General features: G+C 37.7%; 1 protein-coding gene across 1 annotated transcript; it reads left to right on the top strand.

Annotated features, from left to right (window-relative positions):
• The first annotated feature begins 7,618 nt into the window (after positions 1-7,618).
• Positions 7,619-15,994, top strand: aoc2 (amine oxidase copper containing 2). Its single transcript, XM_041231616.1, has 4 exons — positions 7,619-9,934; positions 11,636-11,921; positions 13,574-13,706; positions 14,297-15,994. Exons 1-4 carry the CDS (start codon positions 8,368-8,370, stop codon positions 14,630-14,632), a joined length of 2,322 nt encoding a protein of 773 aa, XP_041087550.1. The 5' UTR covers positions 7,619-8,367; the 3' UTR covers positions 14,633-15,994.
• The last annotated feature ends 8,132 nt before the right edge of the window (positions 15,995-24,126 follow it).

Raw genomic sequence — 24,126 nt, forward strand, 5'->3', positions numbered from 1 at the left:
ATGAACTCTGCTATATAATGAAAAGATTTGTGACTGCTTATTCATAGTGACCTGCACTGACCAGCAAGACCAGTGCCTAGTTCAGGTGACCATAAATGCAGGATCTGCTTTCACAAGTGTGTTTTTTTTTGTGTTTTTTTTTTTTTTTTTTTTTTTTTTTTTTTTTTACTATTTTTTTATACATTTTCCAATTTCTCCCAATTTTGGAATGTCCAATGTTTGACCAGTTGTGCGCTACCCTCTGGGAACTCCCGTCCATGGTCTGCAGTGGTATAGAGTGGATTCTTTTAGCCTAATTTTCCAAACTCCCCCATGCAGTTATTTGTGCCTAACCTACTTTCACTTTGAAATTAATTTATCTAATACTGGCTATATTTCCACTGTTTTTCAGCTCTAGCTGTTGTGTTCAGTTTGTAGTTCTATGCTCTTGCAGTCCTGCTTTTTGTTTCAAAAGCTTGAACTTTATGTGTGTGTGTCTTTCTAGTGTAGAAGATTTAAACTAAAAAGAAGACATTTAGTTCCTGGGTCAAACAAGGCTGATTGCTGTATAAGCTGTTCGCAAGGATGTCAACTCTGTTGGTCTAACTAACGTTGTACTCTATTGGAGATTTTGAACAAAGGAATTTGGAGTTCAGTGTAACACTCCACTTAACCACTGACTATCAAGTATTTAGGGATGTCCCATTAACTGTTCAATAGGTCTCTTAATCATTTGCTGCTGTTTTTGTGTTCCAGGATTTTTCTCTAAGCTTGTTTGTCACCACACTGAGGGAATAACCCACCTGTGCCTAGAACTTTTGTTTTTATGCTGGTGTCCTATTACCTGAAACAAAGGACACAAAGTGGAACCATCAAACTGACAGTGCTATGGATCATTTAATACTGATGTTGTATGTTACATTTATTTCACTACAGCTGGTTCTGGTTTCAGAGAATATATCCACTTTGTCAAAATGGAGGATGACCCCATAAATGATACTGAAATCCAAAGGGAAGAGCTTAAATGACCTAGGAATATGAGGGGAAAAAAATGTACTGTGTTTTTTTTTTTTTTTTTTTTTTTTTTTTACATTGCAATATTCTTTAGTACACAGATGGCAGTAACATTGAAAGAATGCTGTGAGAGAAAGTACATGGTGTGCAAACACTTTAGGGTCAGATTGTGCTGATTTAGTCCTCTGCAGTGTGTTTTTAATGTATATTCCAACGATGTGAAATACCCCATTGAGTGTTTGTTTATTTTAGCGGTCTCCTTTTCTTATGTTTATGATGTAGAGTGCTGTGATTTAAATTGCTCTGTAATGTTAAAAAGTTTAAATTAAAAATGGTCTAATTTGGTTTATAAGAAACATCCAAATATCAAATCTATTATTGTTTCAAGTGTGTTAATGCCTTTAACCAAAATCATCTGGTTATTTTATAAAAGGAAACCAAATAAAACTTTAAATGGGGTAAAATTGTTTTGCTGTCACCTTGCTTTACATGTCTTCTTTCTGAGTTATAAGTTCACTTATAACTAAGACTGTTGCATAGTGATTGATAGATAGATGGGGTTTTCAAAATAAGCCAGCGATGGTGCGTCCAAAGCCTAATGCTATATTTCCAACGGCTACTTGTATTACAATTATTTTCAGGTATTGATAGATCCGTGTTTGCTGCTGCTACCGTTAAATCTTTCAATCTCTTATTTTTGCCAGCGCGTTCGAATTTATCATCAAATATTATAATGGACCTTTTTATACGAGATGTGACTGAAGTTATAAGAGGGGATGGGGTTACTGAAATGACCCGTGTAAGAGACGGAAGTAATTTATTATCGTGAGTGTTTCGTGTTTTGTTTGTTTTCTTGGTCTAACTGTTTTGTCATTTCATTGTTAGATGGCTAAACACTAACCGGGAACTGTCGCTACAAGCCAGCACCAAACCCGGACTACACCACTGCGCACTACTGTTTCATGAACGGTTGTCTTTCACCACACCTGCACAAGGGCACTCACTATCGGGAGAGGTGACTGTGTCTGTGTTCTGTGTTACTTATTGGTGTCTTATTGTTTCGGGACTGAAACCCTGGTTTTGCACAGAGGGATACACATTGCTGTGTACCGCCCGTGCTTATTATTTAAGTGTTGTTGACACACAACCCAGACAAACAGAGGAGCTGTTTTATTGAACTTTCACTGTCTTATGGGTGTTACTCCTGAGTACTGCACCAACTGCACATGTCCACTGCAAACCATTTGTCACAGGAACATATACAGGAAACCATACGGGCACTATCCAACTGCATTGGTGGCCTTACTGGATTTGTCAAAAATATTGAAACATCTTCTCTGAAACCATTTTGCCAATTGAAGTTAAACTTTGCATACTTAACCTCAGGGAGATTGTCTGTCTGAAGTATGTTATAAGTAATGTTGCTGCATCTGAAATCAACAAAAAATGACAGAAAGGAGTCTACATCAAAATAAGGGCAACAACTCAGGTAAGATAGCCATTAAATGTGTTTATCTAGATGCTAGAAATCTCAAAAACTTGGTTATCAGAGAATGATGGAAACATATATTAGTGGGTATACACTGTATAGGAAAGACAGGCAGGACAGAAGAGGTGGAGGGGTAGCGCGTCTTGAAGCCCGGGTGTTAAATCTGGAAGACAAAAACAACGCAGACTCAACATGGCTCACAATAAAGGACAAAAATTCAAAGGGCATAATAATAGGGGCATGCTATCGACTGCCAAATCCAGACACCAAGCAAAATAATCTGTTATACAATGACATTAGAAATGTGTGTAGCAAAGGAGAAGCCATACTAGTGGGGGATTTCAGGGTTCGTACACTTTAGGGAATATGGAATTCTATGACTTTTCCCTGGGTTTCCATGATCATTTTTTTTTAATTTCCATGACCTTTTTGCGCATCAAGGGACATACTTCCTATGACCTTCAGAGGACTAAGTGATCGGATTTGCCTGCCCAGACACTAAATCAGTGAACACAAAACAAAAGGAAACAAATAAAACAAAACTGTGCACACATTATGCTGCGGTTTAGTGCATTCTAATTATTAGAAAAAGATAAAAAAAAAAAAAAAAAACTGCAGGGAACTAAAATTATATTTTAGATGTCAGTAGAATTATGACCACAAGACAAAATCAGAATTCAGGTACAATCCATAATGTACAACAAATCAAGGGAAGTAATGTTAAAACTTTACAATGCATTAGTAAGACCTCATCTTGAATATTGTGTTCAGTTCTAGTCACCTCGCTACAGAAAGTAGATTGCTGCTCTAGAAAGAGTGTAAAGAAGACCAACCAGAATTATCCCGAATTTAAAAGGCATGTCATATGCAACAGCCTAAAATAATTACATTTATTCAGTCTAATTCAAGCATTCAAAATTCTACCTTATATATACCAAAATACCACTTATCCTTCACTATCTGTGAAACACACAATGTGGAAATCCCAGCCTAAAACCTCATCATAATAATAATAATACAAATAAACAGATTTATTTACCACAACATACTACCTGCTGTAGGTCAAGCTGATTGTAACTCCAAAATAGCAGTTTTTTTTTTTTTTTATCTTGCCATCAATTTTGTAAGCTAACTGCAGTGCTACAGCGTCAAAATCTTCAACATTTGGCAAAAAAAAAGAGGGTGCAAAATAGTTTTATTTTTAATTCCCAAGTTGGTTTGTAAAGAGAAATCAGACACTACATAGTTATTTAGTATCCCTATAAGAACCTATAGGATTTGTATAGTATTGCATTTGTACAGTAGTATTGTATAATATATACTATATAATTCTATAGTAGCTTATAATACCATTGTAGATTCCTATAGCCTAATACTACTGGGCCTATATTCAAAGTACTGAAATACAGTAACAATCATTTTCATATTTATTCAAATATTTAATAGCATGTCCTTTGACATCATGCTTGAACCCATGAAGGCATCAAATCGACATCAGTCAGTCTAATCGAGATTCCGGGTGAGAACCCTGAATGCCTATTACACACTCACAGAGGTCTCAAAGAGATTGTTATTGACATCACTGCCTGCCATCCATCTCTCAACAGCTGGAAGCTGTCAGTAATCTGCCCTGATTTGTTGTAATACTGTGATCAGCGGTCCAGATAAGTTGCGTACCCTGCTGTTTTTACGCATTACAAAATCGAAATACACACTTAACTTTAACGCGTAAAAATACGCACAGCAATTTTGCTACACAGCTTGTCTGCCTCCCCCTAAAACTTCCACTAGCAACTACATCTCCCAGAATACAATGTCTTCAGTTACTAGGAAACTGTACACACACACACACACAAAAAAAAAAACAAACATTATCTAGTCTCTGACTAGCCTTGTTGTCTTTGCAGCCAATCACTATAAAAATAAAAAAATCGAAGTTGCACAGTTTGAAGCGTAAACACCCCAGTCCAGCTACAAATCTAACACGAGGGAAACGTCGTCGAAGGCAACTGGTACAAACGGTGCATATAATATTAAACAAACTGTTTTATAACTTATTAATGCATTTCCTTATTTTATTTATCTGTATGGCTTTATATTGAAGTTTTAACATGTTCACTGAGTTTAAGAATTGAATGTTAAAATACAAGTAACGGAATTAATTTGCAGAGTCAGTGTGATACCATGAAAACAATTTGCTGAGCCAAGAACCTTGTTGTACATACCAACGACAAGAATCATGTTCCAAAAAATGCAGCCCCGTTGTTTGCTGTCTCTTTAAAATGTGTTGAAATATATTTTGGAAATAGTAACAAAGTGGATTCGAAGGAAAAATAATAAAATAATAAACACATTTATTATTATAGTAGTTAACGCAGTAGTGGCTGTACAACACTACAAATACTATTAATCACATTAGTACAATCTTGTGTAACTAGAGCTGCAGTTGGTCAGGGAGGCATTAATATTGTAGCGTTCCGGGGTGCAAAGTGAGGCAGACGACCACAGCAAGATCTCATTCAAGTTTTACTGAGAAGGTCAGCACATCACAACACAGCCCACAAGCTGCACTTTATACACCAAAACCTGGAACATTTAGACAGAAAACAACATTTACAATCACACTGGGACCACGGCTCGATCACGCCCTCCCCATCCCCTGTGCACTCGCTCACATGCATAGGCACTCAGGAAATTTACAGAACAACAACACAAAAGAATGTAACACATAACACAGATGGACCAAATCGCTACAGTATTAACATACACTATAACTCTGTCTACTGGCACAATTTTGCTTTACCACGTCCTGTAGTGGAAAGAAAACCGAGTCAGTGAAAATAATGTAAAGGATTATGCAGTACATGAATATCTCTGCAAACCTTTTTCAGAATTTAGGAAATCTGTAACGTTTTTTTTCACGTGGGATAAGTTTGGCACTTATTAAATGGGAATCAGAGTTATAGTGCAAATTAAATATCGTATTTATGTGTATTGTAAATGGTAGGTTCTGGGATCTGCAACAGTGTTTCAGGGGCGATGTAAATTACATACACCAACATGCCCTCACAACCAACCCATTGAAGAGCATTGAGAGCTGAAACAAGTATTTTAAGCAAACCAATTTCTCACATAAAGGAATAATCAACACAGGACTATTATCATTATTTGGCAGGTAGCGAAGTAACTGTCCGAACCATGACTGTGATTCCTGTGATATACAAGCAGGATCTGTGGAATATGTTTTATATCAGTGTTCTCTTTTGGAATTCTACAGGCTAGATTTATGAAGCTTACTCTGTGGGAAGGGAAGCAAGTCGTTATGAGTGTCTCTAGATTATATTGCTTCAACTGTGAGTTTCTACAGATCTCCTGTTACCTGGGTTTGAGTTTGCTTGAGCTTTTCTGAAGACCCTTACTGTGTCTGGACCGAACTGACTTCCTCCTTCCGTTCAGCATTGGTAGTGGATTCATCATTTTAGTACAAAGTTTTTTATAGTCGATTTGTACATTGGATTTTATTTGGATGATAAGTGATAATAACACAGTAACCATGTAAACTCGCTGCTAGTATCTTATCGTTTCAATTTTTACTTGCAAGTAAAAGCACAGTACAGCTTCTTCATCTCTAGAGAGCCATTTCCTGCAATCCTTTGCAAATTTCCTTTGTCCTCTGCGAAACTTAGCCTCAGTTTTGTTTTCCTTTACTTTTATTTTGAGCCTTGGGCGATTATGTAAATGTGATAAATGATCCCATACTGTAACAATTTTAACTATACCATTGCCGGCTGGTGTCCAAAAAAGGTAGAGGGATTGGAGTCCCCTTAAGCACTGGACAGCAGTAGAATCATATTATTATTACAATATTGTGACTGACAACACTTTTCATATTATTTATTATTATTATTATTATTATTATTATTATTATTATTATATTATTATTATTATTATTATTATTATTATTAGTTTAAAAATGCACTGTATACAACATGAATATAGCATTTCAATTTCAAGACCACTTCGCAAACATATTTTGCATAAAACACTATTAAAAGTAGTGTAGAGAGACTTCTTTATCTATTTTCCTCCTTAGGGAGCCTCCACTGTACTATACAGTAAACATACTTGATATATTAGTATATTTTAAATAAAATGTGACAACATTGTATACTAACGTTGTTTGTTTTAAACATTTTGATGTTTTTTTTAATTTTTTTATTCAGAAACAAATCACTTGTCCAAAGCCCTTCCTAGAGTAGTCATGATCTGAAGATGCCTCCCCCCCCCCCCCCCCCCCCCCCCCCCCCCCCCCCCCCCCCCCCCCCCCCCTTTCCCCACTTCAAGGGGGAATGTCCAGTCAGCGCTGGGTTCAAGTGCAAGTGTATTTGTATTTACATTTGCATTTTAATGCAGTTGTACTCAAACCTGGTTCCATGGTACTGAGAACTGTGCAGGGGCATTGCCTGGGGACACTTAAGTAATGTCAAGTATATTGTGTGTGTGTTTTTTCCTCAGGAGTTCAGGGGCTGGTCTTCAGTTCTAGTTGCCTGCCACAGACAAATGTAACATGGGCTTCAAAGTGTCTTTATAAAGTGTAAGAGCCAGAAAAAACTAATAATCAGAAGTATACCTTAAATTAATGTATTTATTAAATTAATCAAATTAACACAAACAAAATACTTTTCAAATACAAAACAAAATGGCACAAGGGCCAAACAAAAGGGTTTCAAAACATAACACATGAACAAATAAATAAAATGATATGAGAACCTACTCTTCCGGCTTCTCCCTTACCCATGTGGAGCTGGGTTCTTATATAGCAGGTAGCGAGGAGTTAATTACCCAATTGGAAATCTTTTATCTCCCACCCATCTGCATTCCACACATGTAGGGAGTTAACCCTCTCCTTGCCGAAAGAAACATAAAATGAGAGATGACTTTCACTCGTCTGCACACACAAATACAAATCATTAGAAGCAATAATGCATATTTTAAAAGTACACAATTGCAAACCAGACAATAATAAATCATAACAATAATAACAACAAATCACAATAATAAAGCCAATACAGTTATATTATCAAAACATAACAGCCATAATTAGAATGAAAAACAATACAAATAATATAGTGCACGTTTATACAAAGGGGCAGGGTACTTCAAACTTTCGAGTTTTACAAAGTCACCACTATGTCATGATCAAAACTAAAATTCTGTACAAGACAAATCCATTCGGTAAGATTACCAATATTTTCTGTGCCTGCATTTGTCTTTTGTTTCGTTCCCCTTTCTAAGATGAAACTAACATTCCAGTACCGAGGCAGTTTTTCAGTACAAGAATGACATGAGATCTTCCCCCTTTCTGAACTCAGGGGCCTCTGGCTCAAATGTTATATGATTTCCAGATGTTCTAAAGTGTCGGCCACTTCCTTGGGAATCTGACTTTTTACCACAGTAGTGCTTCTCGATAAAAACATATTTTTTCATAATTATATAAGAACTTATAAGTCCATATTCTAAAAATATCAATGGCATTTGTACAACCAGGCATTGTCCTAGCAGGCACAACAAGAGGAAATGGAAACAGAAACTAGGCCTCCAAGAGATTAATGAATTACCACATGATTAAAACTGTCGTAAGCGATTTACAAGTACTAGTCTACAATCTTTAAAAAGCCTTTTACACAATCCAAACTTCTGAGAGTCAACTTCTGAAAATCAGCCTGACGTCTAGAAAAGGCATCAGTTTACCACCCCCCTCCCCCTCTTGCATGCTATTGGCTTCCTGAGAAGCCTGAGGATTTTTTTTAAGGTTTCATTTCAGCTTCAATCAGCTCCACAGCTGCAGCAATTTGTTTTCCCGTTGTCTGAGCTGGGATCTTAAAATGAATTTTATAGCAACATTTGTGTTGGGTCTTTTTATCTTTGCCTCTGTGTTGTTCAACATCATCTCCATATGTATGATGGTGCGCAGGACTCCAGAGATGCCCAACTGTGCAGAAGAATCCCACCAAAAAATGGAAGACAAGAGGCATGATAATACAAGCCTGGTTTTTGCTGATCTTACCAAAGAAGAATATTTCCAAGTCCAGGAGTACATGAGAAAACAAACTTCAATGAATCTTTCCCATTCTGAATATGCAACTCCTTCGGAGAACTTCATTTTCTTGATAGAGCTGCAGTTGCCTAAAAAGAAGGATGTGCTACAGTACCTAAGCGGCAAAGGTAAAAAGCCAGAAAGACAGGCTAAGGTGGTTGTCTTCTTTGGATCAGAGGGCAAAATAAAGGAGTTTTTGGTTGGACTGCTTCCAAATCCGAATCACCATGAAGACGTTACTTTGAAAAAATATAAGAAATATCCTCTGATTACTGCCCGCCCTGTCACTCTTGGCGAATATGTATTACTTTTCAATTTCATTTACAACCATGAATTCAAAAAGGCAACCAAGGTTCTAGAAGAAAGTTTTGGCTCTGATGGGAAAACATTAACACCCTTTGAAGGAATGCCCAGAGGTTTCAAATCTGGGGATAGGCAAAGTTGGATTGCCTTTTTCCGCAGCGTGAGTGGTTATTATCTCCACCCAGTGGGGTTAGAGGTCCTGGTTGATCACAGCAGTAGCAACAGTTCAAACTGGAGTGTCAAAAAGGTGCTGTATAATGGACAGTACTTTGACAGCATGGAGCATCTCAATGACGAATATGAGAAAGACAAAATAAAAAAATCTATTTATAAAGAGAACCTAGATTATGCTTCTTTGAAACCTCGGAAAAAGCCTTCAGGCATTGCTCCTTTACAGTACGAAGTGCACGGCAAAAGGTACAGCATTCAAAATAACCAAGTCCTGTATTTAGATTGGAGCTTCGCGTTTGGTCTCAGCTCTCTCACTGGATTGCGGGTTTTCGACGTGCGATTCAAAGGAGAAAGGATTATTTATGAGCTCAGTGTCCAAGAGGCCACGTCTGTCTATGGTTGCAACACCGCTACTGCCATGCTCACTAAATTTCTGGACTCAAGCTTTGGAATCGGGAGGTTTGCTCACGAGCTAGTCCGGGGGGTGGACTGCCCTTACCTGGCTACTTTTGTGGACACGTACCGTTACATCGACACCAACTCAACCCAAAGGTTCCGGAACTCCATCTGTATTTTTGAGCATAACACAGGGCGTCCACTAAGACGCCACTTCACAGACTTCACAGAGAACAGCTATGGAGGCATGGCAAACAGTGCGTTAGTCCTCAGAACCATAACAGCCATTGTTAACTATGACTATGTGTGGGACTTTATGTTTTATCAGAACGGGGCGGTGGAGACTAAGGTCTATGCTACAGGTTACATCTTAACTGCATACATGACTGAAGGTGGGCTGCAGTATGGGCACCAGGTAGCAGAGAAAACACTGGGAGCCATCCACACCCATTTCTTAAACTTCAAGGTAGATTTGGATATCTTGGGTAAGTATGGAATAACATCCTCTCTACCGTATGCTTTTTCATTTTAACTGTGGAGCAGTCAGGTACCAACACTTAAAGTTCAGACAGTGTAAATATAATATATATAATATATATATATATATAGATATATATATATATATATATATGATATATTTATATTATATATATCCCTTGCGTGTTTATAGATTCAAGTTTGTCACATGTTAACAATTGTAGATTACATTACATTTTCTATTCTGCATGTTAACAAATGTAATTCGTTGTGCTAGTTCTTGTGTTATAAATAAAGATAGATGCAGGCACTTAAACTTATACAGATAACTGTTAACCCTTATATTTATTATTTCTTTCTTTCTTTCTTTCTTTCTTTCTTTCTTTCTTTCTTAGCAGACACCCTTATCCAGGATGACTTACAATTGCTACAAAATATCACATTACAGAATATCATAATACAGATAAGAGTAGTTATGAAAGTACAATAAGATTAAATTCAAGTAAGAGCAAAATAAAGAACACAGCAAGGTATAAGTAAGAGCGAGTTTGACTCAGAGCAGTTAAAACTTACAGTAAATATTTGCTTAGATGAGTGAAGTCCATTAAGAACAGGTAGTCAGTATGATAAATAGATGAGAATGATTTCAAATGTGCTCGTTCCTTTATTAAATAAAATATTTAAACGAAAACAACATTACAAGCCAGACACAGCAAAAAAAAAAACAATAATAAAAAAGCCGCCCGCCCGCATTACCATTAAGGTGAACTACACCACTGCTAACCATAAAACCACCCTTCAGCCATTACTTTCTGACATCTTGTAATCCTCAGTAACAACCGACCTGCTCTCTTGCAATATTTATAACTAAGGATAAACACGCATAGCAGCGTGTGTCCAATCATCAAATACTGAATCAGAACTTTTCTTTGATGAAAATAAGTTGCACACAAAGCAAAATACACACCCTTTTGACAGTGAATACAGCAACCACTAACGAGCAGCAATCCCCCCATTCTGCAGCATTAGTTTAAAAATGCTTTTTGAAATGTGTCGAGTTTGACTGTGCTCGCATTTTCTCTCCGCACAGCAGGATCAGGGTCATGAGCGGGACTAGATGGTGGTCTTGGAGATGAGTCTTGTTTACTTTCTGCACCCAGGCCTAGTTCTTTTTTAGCAACGTCGTTGTCAGTGCAGACAGTCAAACTGGCTAGATCCACTGTTGCTGTCTTTGCTGCATCGTCTTCATCCTGCAATGACGTAAACCAGAATTTCGATAATTTGGGTATTTTACTAAGCAAACCTTTATCGTTTGCGTGTTTTTCTTTTTGTTTCTGCTCAGCTGCACCTTGCAGTCTCTTCATATTTAACACTGGCATTCGGCCTACTACAGTATAAAAAAAGTCTACGTCGTGGTTGCATCAATTTGACGTGAAAGATGCCGTCCCGCCCCCGGGGGTGTTTTCCGAATATACATTTTTCAGTTGCGATGCAGTTTTTACTTTGACTCAGATTTTCACTGCCACAAATTATATTTCCTCTCCCAGCACAGAAGGGGAATGTGAATGTATTTGATTCACCCAAATACAAATCTAAAAGCAAAAAGGCCAACAGCAAAACATTGCAAATGAGAGCTAACCTAACCTAACAAAACTGCATTTGTTGTAATTCATATGAAATGTAACTATGTCACCCTTTCTTTTTTCAAGGAGTAAAAAATATATTTTTGACGAAAGACATGACATTTGATACTCAACAAGTCCCCTGGAAACCTGAGGAAAGGGTCAAAATCCCCAAACTTGTTGAGAAACAGCTGAAGACTGAAAAACAAGCAGCGCTCCGATTTGACGAGAAGATTCCCCGATATCTCCATGTCGCCAGTAACGAAACCAACAAGTGGGGGCACCATCGCTCCTACAGGATTCAGGTAGTCAGCTTCAATGGAGACCCCCTCCCTGAAGACATCCCTGAAGAGAAAGCCATGTCATGGGCGAGGTGAGCTTGCTCAAGTTTTTTTTTTTTTTTAATACTTGAAAAACTACAGTAGGTTAATATGACTATGTAGGGCTGCTACCTTTAAATTGAAAATCGATTTTTCAGTTGATTCCGTTCCTCATTATATACATCGATATAAATACTGGATAATCGATTAATAATTACATTTTTGTAACGTGCTTAGTTAATAACAGTTTATCTGTTCCCATTCGCAAGAGGGAGCAGTGGCCTACACAGCATTCGTGAAAGAGCATCTGGCAAGGCTGGCCTCACCATCAAGGATGCAAAGAGTTGGCTTACACTGGTGCAGTTCACAACGTACTTGGAGCTCCAGTTGGACTCCAGTACTGTGCGCGCATACCTGCCTGACAACAGAGTCACCCACCTATTATGCCAGAAACTATAGGGTCTGATGGCCGTAGCCATATTGGCCATTCAGCTGGGTCTGCTTTGCATGCGCCCGCTACAAGCATGGCTCAATGTGTTCCACCTCAACACCAAACGGGACAAACACCGTCAGCTGACTGTGTCTCATGCATGCTCGACAGCCCTACGCTGATCACCTGCGCGAAGATATGCGAATGGGATAGTGTTGAACCGTGAAGTGGTGACGACAGTCACCTCCAACTTGGGTTGGGAGGAGGTCTTGGAAGGCAGAGGAGTATACAGATCCTGGCCGGACCGCTGGACATCCCTGCACTACGGTCCCCAGGGTTGCATCGCACAGCCTTCAGGCTATTGACATGGGCTCAGAGGAACTTGTTGTCCCTACGGGCCATGCACAATCCTGGAGTGGTGAACTGGGCAGCAGACCTCCTCTCCAGGAAGTGTCCGCATCCATCAGAGTGACGACTCCACCCTCAGATAGTGGAGCGCATTTGGGAACGGTTCGGGAAGGCGCAGGCCGATCTCTTCGCCTTGGCAACGATGATGCATTCCCCCCCTAAGGTACTTCCTCCACCGCTTAGGCGGTCCACTTGGCGTAGATGCCCTAGCACACGAATGGCCCAAAGCGTTTTTGTACGCTTTCCTGTCTGTACCGCAGCTCCTGGCCTTTCTCGAAAAGGTCAGGTTAGAGGAAGTGTCAGTTCTCCTAGTGGCCCCCAAGTGGCCCAGGAGAACCTGGTTTTCGACCCTGTGCCAGCTGTTGCAAGGCCAGCCCTGGGAGATCCCACAGCGCATGGATCTTGTCAGTCAGGCGAAAGAATCTCTTTGGCACCCGGAACTGGGCAGGTTCCGATTATCGGTCTGGCCCCTGAAAGGAACCGCTGGTTAGCCCTAGGGCTATCAGATGCGGTTGTATTCCATACGTAATGTCATTGGTGGTCATCTTCTCTTTCAGGGAAACAGGGTTACGGTAAGTAACCTAACGTTTTCTACTGTTGCTATATTGTTACTATGCATATGTATTTCTTAAGGAATTAATTAATTACTAATTCATCACTAAAACGTATTCGTTATCTACATATGTAAAGTCATTGTTTTTTTAGATGCCTGAGTGGGACTAATTTCAGGTAAAAAATATCTTTAGAAAATAGAGGATTTAAAAAAAAAAAGTTGTAAAAACCTCAACTAAAGTACCTAATTCCTTGTTTCTAATAAACCAAGGCAAGTGTTTCAACTACTTGACTAACAAAGGGTTTTATTTTTAGGTACAAGGTGGCAATTACCAAACATAAAGAAGAAGAAGAAACGAGCAGTAGCCTGTACAGCCAGAATGATATATGGTCCCCAGTAGTCAATTTCAGTGAATATATTGAAGATGATGAATCCATTGAAAATGAGGTTTGTTGATTAAAAGCATGCTTAGGAGGCTGCCTTAAAATACTGCGTTATTGAAATTTGTAAAACACAGGATTTGATGGGCTTTAGCACTGAACCGCTTTCTCATCGCCTTAGTACTGTATGAGGTTGGTTTCCTTAGACCAGGGTTGGTGTGCGGTATAGAGATTGTCTGTCAAACTTGCATGCTTACATTTTACATTTGTTTTTTTTTCACATTATTACTTGTTAACATTATTACAGGTGCTCCTGTTTAACTTAAGAATATGCAATTATTGCTAGTGCATGCCATAGATAACTACTGCATCCTGGTACCTGTACTGTAGGTCATATGGTCTGATTGCAGCAAGACCATTGCAGTGAGTTTGAACTACAACACAAGCAGAGATTAGGTGTCACTGTGCACCTTATCAGTAGCAGCAACGTTTCAACAGTAGTGATATTTTCAAAAGAAGAAGAAAAGGGGGGACCACTGAGAATATTTCTGATGGAAACAATAGATGGAGCTGAAAGCTTTGATTAGCACTCATTTAATTATTTTTCTGATATAAAGGTTCAATTTCATATGTTTTTTTATGGGCACTTCTCCACAGGATCTTGTTGCCTGGGTAACGACTGGTTTCCTCCACATCCCACACGCCGAGGACATCCCCAACACGGTCACGGTCGGCAATGGGGGAGGCTTCTTCCTCAGACCACACAACTACTTCTCTGAGGACCCTTCCATTGACTCCCCTGACTCGGTCTACCTTCACCCTGAACTGCCCACTGACAGCTGTGAGAACAACCGCATGGCATGCTATAATAAAGAGGTGTGTGCGCCACACCTGCCTCCCTTCAGCTACAACGGCTTTGAAGAGGTTAATCAACTGCAAACTGCATATGTGAACAAATCTGCGGTGGGGACAGGGTTTATTCGTTTATTATAAGCTAGTAAGTTATCATGCTTGTGACTCATTAAAAGATTTTAGGAACTTGAGGATTGGGCAAAAAAATAAACCAGTCATACAATTGGCTAACAAATCAAACCTGTGTTGATTCGATAGCCTCATAAATTACTAATAACACCTGGACTGCAACCTCTACTACTTAACTATTGAATGTACCGAGAGTTATGACTTCTTTCACAGGCCTACTGTAAATTAGCCCTCATCTTGGAGTACCTAATGTCATTTTTGATAAGGTAATCCAAGATTAGTACTAATCAGGGCATATGAAACCAGTTGTACGTTTATAGAATTCACATTTTATGTTATATAGCTACTCCCTATCATTCTTATAATATCTTACATTCTGATGGAGTAAGAGTTAGATTTAGGGGGGATATTTCCTAAGTTTCAGTTCGGCATTCTCCTATCAATTAATGCCTGCAATTGCTGCACTATAAATTGCACACACCGCGTCTCTATTTACTTTTGCAGTTAAATTCACAATTTGACCTAACAGTTTGTCCAAAGCTTGCAATTCCTTTTTAGCTAAAGCACCTATCATTGCCTATGTGGAACCCTCAACCTTACCAAGCATGGTCTGTGTCCTTGCTTGGCTACTTTGAATTCTACTTATAACATAATCATTCCATATTGACATACCTGACCCGAACAGGCCAGCTCCATCTCCAAAAAAAACCTTCTGTTTCTTTGTTTTCCCGACAAACGATGTTTAAACGGATCATGCTTTAAGTCTATTTTGTCTTTATAGTCAAGTAAATTTATGCATGATACTGCATAAACATGTCATACAGCTGCAGTGTGATAAATGTGGCTGCTGTAGTCTTACCGCCTTGCTTATCCTCAGTAAGGTCCCAAGATGAAACGTTCAGAGTTTGCAAGTCTTAGATATCTTATTCAGTAACAGTCCGTTTTCAGGTCCCATTTTACCAGGAGCCCCAGCTAGACGAACAGGACCCACATGGTGCCAAAAAAGTAGTATATAGGGTAATTACTGTTCGTTGGATACATATAGTTTGTATTGGTTGACGTGGTACAATTTGTTTTGCTGCCTTTGTTTTACTTTGATTCATACATTCCTCCTCTTTTTACAGTTGTAAAGTTGTATACTGTATTTGTATTCTACATATACTTATGTTGTTCCAGACACAGAACATAAACAAAGTCAAATGTACCCCAGCTTATCAATTCCTTGTTCTTGTGTCTGGGGGTGGTTGAGTTGGACAAGTTCAGCTGAGCATCAGTGCTGTTTGTTTACCCTCTTGTTAACTGTTGAATAGCTTCTATATAATTCACATTTTATATCTGTTTAATAAAATATACTTTCTTGTAAGTAAAGGTATTTGCTTTATTAACCATTTTAATATGCTCTTGTAATCTTTTCTGGATGTTTAATTCAGTTTTTTTTTTTTTTTTTTTTTTAGTTCTTATCATTTATAATGCATCTTATACGATACCAACACTGTATTTGACCTGGGGAAAGCCATTCCGTGAGGAGAATGTGAAATTGGTTTGTTCAGCACCTTTGTGGCTCCAATTGAAAGTCAGAATTGTGTATTAAATATGCAGCATTTGGAGTCCAAGATGGCAACACAAGCACATTCTCAAGATCTAGTTTCTTCTGTGCTTTAAACCATCTTCAGATCCCCATAATCAGTTAACAAATACACCTCATACTCTAGGATAGATTCCCTATTGGAATTTGCAACATTTTGTACAAGTATTTAGAAGGACTTTTTTAAAATAATAATAAAAAAAACCCCCAAATATCTCTCTGTTGATATTATTTTCCCATTTACATAGCCTAGTTGTTGGCAAATACCATTTTTATTTAGGGGGGTTCCCTTTGCTATGCTTTTACTAAGTATACCACAGTAAACATTTATAAACAGTAAGATTCAAGAATGATAATTATCTGCAGCAAATACAGTGTTTTCATTTGTACCAATATAATTATGAAACTAATAAACAAAAATCAATATTGCCTACATACAATTAACAAACAAAATACAAACTGAAACTTATAAAAGTTTACCATGGTATTTTTGTACAGTATTTTACTATACTATACATTTACCATAGTTCACCCTGGCATGCCATGTTTATTAATGTGTTTCACCACACCCAGCCATTCTTTACAATGCTTACCTATGCTTTACCATGCTTTTACTATGGTAAACTTTTATAAGAGACACTCCTAGGAATATGTCATGTGTAATATTTAGCTTTATTTAAAAATCCATAGAGATTTAAAGTAAAACCATTTTCGCACCTAGTAAAAATAATTTAAATAAGTGATAATTAAAATAAATGAAATAATTCATCATAAAATCAATCTCAGTTATCTTAAGGAAGGCATGTTAAATGCATTTCTTTGTATAGTGTTTCAGTGATAAAGAGCTGTCTACATGTCTTCTGTCATAGGCGGTACACCAGACTGCAGCTATTAACTGTCACTCTGAAACATTCTGCCCCCAGTGGATTTAAGAAATATTACATTTGTTCCGTGTGGTATTTCTTACTGATGTATTTCTTGCATCCCCTAGGGGCAGAGTGTTGCAGGAAGTGTTGTAACTTGCCCTTGTGTGCTTGCATGCTGTGAACATGCATCAGTGTGACCACTGGCATGCTGGAGCTTCGCACTCATAAAGCTGTAATAAAAAAATCACAGTTACAGATCTTGGCGCTGAGGAATTCATACACTGATATAAGAGATTATTAATGAGTAAGGCCCCAGATTATTATTACTTTTTTTTTTTTAACAATTTTTTAATTTATTTATTTAGAAAAAAAGAAAAGTACAGAAGTACATAACACACAGTAACATAAAACCTCAAAACAAACCAACCCAAACAACCCCCTGTTGGTATCCCCTTTCCCCTTTGTACTTCACCCGACAGGACCTTACAATAATAACCTGACAGTGGTTGCAGGTGCACCCTATATCTCCACAGCCCCACCCAGCACCATGCATCCGAGCAGTAGAGAGGTCCATATGATTACTATTGAGGATCCAATGCTGCCAGGGGAGGGAATGGGGAGGCTCCCAGTGGACCCCCAGTATCTTTTTAGCTGCGGTGAGGCCAGCCACTTCTGCCTCTGTGAGAGGTCAAGAGTAGAGTCATCGTTCAGCAGAAGGACCTGATGAGAACCCAGAATATTCGTATTAAGAGTAGTGGACAAGGATGAGGATACTCAGACCCAGAAGTTAGACCATGCACAAAGGGTTGGGGAGAAGTTTCTTGAAAGTGTCTGCGAGGGGCTAAAGATATTATATGAGAAACTTTCCAGTGAATTATTTGATGATTAGGATTCCTGGAAGCCAGATTTATGTTGTCCCAATAGTGTCCCAGCAAATGCCATCATCTTCAAAGTTCAAATCTGAATCTTGCTTTAAATTTAAAATGGTAAATGAAGGTGAAGTGTATAAACACTTAATGCAAATTGATGTTTCCAAAAAAGAAGGTGCGGGTGAGATAGAACTCCTTAAAGCTGCTGCCTTCCCCTTGAAAAGACCACTCACTATATTAATTAATATGTCTCTTATGTCCCGTGAAATGCCTCACCAGTTAAATCAAACTATAGTATCTCCCATCTTTAAAAGTGGTGATGCCACGGACACTGATAATTACAGGTCTGTATCTGTTTTACCAGTATTATCAAAGACTGTTGAAAAAATTGTGCAAACCCGATTGACTAATTATCTAACAACAAATAATTTATTTACTGATTATCAATCAGGTTTTCGAAAAGCTCATTCAACCACAACTGCATTACTAAAACTAACAAATGATATATACATCAGGCTATAGGGAAAAAGAACCTCACTGGAGCCATTTTTTATTGGCTTTTCTAAAGCTTTTGATCTGGCTGACCATACAATACTTCTCAACAAATTAAGTGGCTTTACGGATATTACATTGTCGTGGTTTAGATCTGATTTATCAGAACATTCTCAAGCTGTTGTCTTTATATATGGAAATACCTAATAACTGCAAAAAAAATTCTTTACATATGTATGCTGATAATACTACAACATTGGTGCGAGTTGACACTTAAATTTCTAAGGATTTACATTGACAAATTTGAAAAACACATTAAAGATGTATGCAGTAAAATTGGTAGGAAGCTTGGAGTATTGTATGGACAGCGCCTCTGTTTAAGCTTTACGGTAAAGTTTAAATTAGCCCAACAACTTTTGTTCCCTACTCTAGATTATAGGACTGCTAGTAAGGAATCACTGAAGATCGATACAATGTATAATAGGATTTGTAGGTTTGTATTTCCATGTGCTCCACTAGAACATCTTGTATTCTAGATTAAATTTGCTATCACCTGCTAACAGAAGGTTATCATTGGAATCTGGTTATTTTAAAAAGGGGTACATAACAAATTACCAGCTTATTTAAACAGCGTGTTTACCTGTTAATCAGCCTATTGTAATGTCTGTGGCAATACTTCAATATACCATGTGTAAAATGTGCTGTAGGAAGAATTTTTTTTTCTGCTGCTACAGACTTTGTGTACTTTGTGTATTGTCTTGTCGTTATGTGTTTTGATTATTTTTCTTTTTGAAAACTTAACCTGCTGCTGTACTGGGACACCTTTGAAAACGAGCTACCTGACGCTCATACGGTCTTACTAAATAAAGAATGTTATTATTATTATTATTATTATTATTATTATTATTATTATTATTATTATTATTATATAACCAACGTTCTGTTTGCCTTTTTAAGTTGCTTCCACATGGTTGCTATCAGCAGCGATATCTATCCAACACCAAGGACTTTCTAATACTAGTCTGTTCTAGTTCTGTATATCAGCCAGACAGAAATATTTGCCTCCCAGGGTCTTATTCCAGTCAATGTTTTGCAGGCTGTGTCTCATTCCTTCAAAGTCAGCCTCCATTGATAAAAGTCTATGCTTACTATCAGCTCGCTGTCTATCAGATCTACTGTGACTAAAACTTGAAATAGAGAGATGCAGAATATATTGCAGAATCCATACCGAGGCAAAAAGTTATGCACATTGTTTTGAATTATTATTTAAATAATCTATTTAATAATAATACAACTTAAAGTAATTATAGCTAACATTATCGTATTCCTTAGAATTTAAGACAGCCTCGAATTTAAGATGCAGCTCAAATTTACCAGCCTCAATTTGAGGAATAAATAAATCAAAATAAATCAAGTAGATATGTATTTATGTACGCCATTGCATAGAACAAATCTGATACGAAGCAGTGTTGTTGTAGATTAAGCACAGAGCTCATTTATTGTGCTGCCTACTGTATGATAATTAAGATGGTGTCTGTTTGTACACATACCACCACTCACTTACGGCCTCACGCATCCCGGCAACAGCAAGCATGACATCACAGAACATGTAACCAAGCAACCACAACAGCATTGTAAACAGTCAGAACCTGTTTTTCTCCCAATCTGTGAACTCTAGTATTGCTTGGCATGTCAAAAAATACGGGGGTCTGGTCAGCATTTCTGATCTGTCCAAACTGGTAATGTTTATTAGAAATGCTGAAATTGTAAAAGCTTCTCTTGGTATTCCTCAGGATGCTAATGAGGCTTCTTTCTAAATGGCTGCCTGTATAACATGGATGATTAGAAATCGGGCAGTAATGTTTTGGTTCATGTTTTCTCAGCAGTAAGTCACGTTGTTGTTTGTGTAATCGGATAGTTACGTCTTTAGTTGGCGATTTTAATACATGCATCACTGTACTGTACTTGAAAACACTATTTTTGAAGGAATATGGTAGGTCTCAAATGTGCAGCTTATAAAGAAACACGTTATAGCAAACAGATATTTCTTTAGCCTGGAGTAGTACCATCGTGTTTAAAATTGAAAATATGTTTGCTTAAACATGTGTTTCTTTCAAAACTCCACATTTTAGACCTTTTGGGGAAGAAAATGTACAGAACCATTTTGTTAGCTAAATGACTTAAATGAATTTAAAAATAATCTGCATATATTTTGCTAAATTAATGTGCAATTTTTAAGAAATTGTTACTGGAGAAAGTCTGTTTTTTGTAAGAAATCTATCCAGATGTTTATTGTCTAGCCTTTCTTACAGTATATGCTAGCTGTTTAAAGTGCATGCTGCCTACAGAATGTCAGCGTACAGTACAAGTTACCCCTATATGAATCCTCCAGATTGTACTGTGCTCTGCTTTACTGTACCAGACCTCTAGAGTACAGAGCGTTCTCTGTATCTATCATTATCTGACCGGACTGAAGTAATCAAGGACAACTGTGACAAACAGCCAGGTTAATATGTAACAGTTGTACTTTGCAATGGAATTGATCAGTCTTGGGTCTTCAGCAAAAATAAAATAAATCTGGCTCTATGCCAGAATCCAGGAGTCTCCCTGAATCTAGATTATACTTGTTGCTAATTATAGTTTACGTTTTTTGCTTAGGTCAAGTCAAGCTTTCTACAGTGTTACAGGAAACTTTGGGTACAGAAACACATTACTTGCTTTGATGTGTCCTATGTTGTCTGTATTGTTTTTTTAAACATAGTCCAGATTGGTTTGATATTTTATTTATAATTCACCAGGGGAATACAACGCTATTACTGCAGAGCCAGGATAACGATATTAGTGTATCAGATACTACAACACAGTTTATCTTACCACACTACACATTTATTCTGCCTAGGAAGGGGTATGAACTGGATACTAATACTGTATACCAAAACAATGGGAATTATAGTTAAAAAAGATATCACTGTGCAGATCATTGAGTGGCCCACCTGATAAAGACACAAGGCACATGGTGTGCTGACCACTCATACAATCAAGATAGTCCAGAATTAAGGACAACAACAAGGGTTGATTAACTTAACCTAAATCATTAACATAATAAATACATATAAAATTCTGCAATCTGATAAACATGGGAGAAAGCAAAAGTGAACTGATGTCTTGTAAACACTGCAGGGTGTTCTATAACACTTTAAGACAACATTCAACAGTATTGAGAAAAGGTTTGCTAAATCCACTGCAGACACCTTACAAGGTCATATAGGCAAAATACTATCTCTATGGCTGCTAATAAGGTTCTCGCATGTTGCTAAATGTTAACAACAGTTAATACAGCTTATTAAAACTCTGATGAATCCTGTTAAAATTGGATCTTGCTAGAAAAAGCCTGGAGTATTTATACACTCGTACAAAAGCAATTTCTATATACAGCGATGTGCATCATTCATGATACCTCCCACTGTACAAACAATACCATCTGGTGACTGTTGAGACACAATATCAATCCTAATGAAATGTGCAAAAAAAGACCTGGGAAGGCCATAAACATTAAACAACAAAAATCTAACTTTGCACCAGACCAAAACACATGCAAAATTAGGAAATAAAGTGAATGTTCTTGATCAGAGCTCTTTTGGGATAAAAGATGACCAGGGGAGTTTATAAAGTGACTGTAACTAACAAAACAATTCCATAAATCATATCCACTTTCAGTGCTGTCTAGCGAATGATAAAGGTTGATGATGAGGGGGGTAGAGGCTGAAAACTGGATGTCATTCTTAAACATTCCCGATGGAGCTGCATAGTACTACAGTGTGCTGTTTGTCGTCTGTGTATGTTCTGCCTGCATCAAGACATCAGATTGCAAGAGTTTACATATTTGGATAAAGGTCTTGAAATGAATCCGCGCCGTGACAAATCAAAGATCTGCCCTGGTTTTGCAACTGTCCAATCGTGAGTGAACAGAGGTGGGACGTAAATATGCTAGGTCATAAGAGGTGTAACAATAGCTGAATTTTGTACGATATTGCTTATTATAGAGCGTTATTATTGAGAATGTCGAAGTATATATAATTATCGTTGCATTGTGCAGATTGGATAGCCCCCTACAGTACAGAAAAGTACAAAGGAGCACTCTATTTTTACCCTTCACAGCCACCAGCAGACAACCTCTTCCAGGCTCCTCCAATGGTTACCATACTTATTCTCTGATAACATGGTATGTATTCAACAGAATGCTCAAGAACACTTTGCTATGCAAGTAGAAAAACACAACCCAAGCATCTCCTGGTCCCGAGCAAACAAAACCAATTTCAGCTGTCAGTGGAATTTTACCCAATATATCAATACATGTTCACAATCACATTCCCCCTTTCTGCTGTTCCACAGAACCTACAAGCTGCATAAGTTAATACACCCACCACATTAACTGCCCCAGGACTATACAGATCCCTCCTCACATGCTTTGTCTTATTGCAAGCCTTTTCTTATCAAGACCGTCCTTATCTATATTAACACGCTGTGCCTGCATGTCTGTATCAGGGTCAACACCAGAACACTTAGATACACCAACTAACCATAATTTGTGTCAGCATTTTTCCACTTGTGTACATAGAATTAATACAGTAAGTATTGCTTCCAATAGAACATATTGTTGTAACTGTGTTTTACTGGCTCCAAATTAGTTTGGTTAGTAAAATCCTTTCATGCACATCCCAGATATGATTTTAATCTATCATCCTGCCACATAATTACAGTTAAACCTCCCCAATGCCTCGCCCTGAAGTCTGTCTGCAAATTGACACTGACCACATTTGGCCAATCAATAGTTTTTTTTTTTTTTGTCAAAGTTGGATATAATCGCCTTATTTAAACTCCATGGAAAGATGTATTCTTTCTAAAGGTATTACCTTTAGTACAGAGTTCTTCCATAAAGCAGAACGTGGTGGATCCAAACATCTTCATGAACACATTATAGCAACCATGTTAAAATCATTTTTTGTTTTTTTGTTTTTGTAGTTTTGTCCAATCAGTAATATTTGAAGAACACATCTGCCCAAAATTGTTCTATTTTTTTACAGTTCCACATCATGTATTCAAATAACTCGGATTCAGAAAGAGATCTCCAGCATTTATAATTGTTTGTTAATTTATCAATTAAATAACTTTGTAATTTGACCTTAATTCCCTTTGTGGGTCATACTATCCCAAATATTTATCCTCATTAGCATATAAACCATATGCTAAAAGCAGTTTATAAGTGTAAAAAATGGGCAAGATTATTCAAAGCTTCAAATAACATTTTCTTCTGACTGGTAAAAAAAAACATCAAATGCAATTTAAACGAGGAACAACTTAAGCCAAGCTCCTAAATCATACACCTGGTTTGTTTATTTCATGTTTGATACTCTTTATTCTTTCTCACAAATTGTATTAATAACGTAGCCCATATTGTATTTCCACAAGAGAGTTTGGTACCCCAGTGCCAGCAATTGGTTAATTCGATAAGGGCTGGATCTGCTGTTCATGGAGTTTTTCACTCTGTTCTCTTCTAAACATGTTTGCGTCAGTCCCACTGATGTAACTTTTCATACAATCGCACTGGCTCAAGTCCTCAAGTCCAAAGATCAATATATGTTCATGCGCCAAACCTGTGGGCCAGAGAGTATATAACTGCACAGAGAGAGCAGA

The sequence above is a fragment of the Polyodon spathula genome, chromosome 28 (assembly GCF_017654505.1).
Source record: "Polyodon spathula isolate WHYD16114869_AA chromosome 28, ASM1765450v1, whole genome shotgun sequence".
NCBI lineage: Eukaryota > Metazoa > Chordata > Actinopteri > Acipenseriformes > Polyodontidae > Polyodon > Polyodon spathula.

Bases quoted from the DNA above. Each gene is read 5' to 3' on its own strand.
- aoc2 (XM_041231616.1), top strand. From the start codon at position 8,368: ATGAATTTTATAGCAACATTTGTGTTGGGTCTTTTTATCTTTGCCTCT. The intron at 11,922-13,573 runs GTGAGCTTGCTC...TTTTATTTTTAG, and splicing joins AAAGCCATGTCATGGGCGAG to GTACAAGGTGGCAATTACCA. The intron at 13,707-14,296 runs GTTTGTTGATTA...ACTTCTCCACAG, and splicing joins ATGAATCCATTGAAAATGAG to GATCTTGTTGCCTGGGTAAC.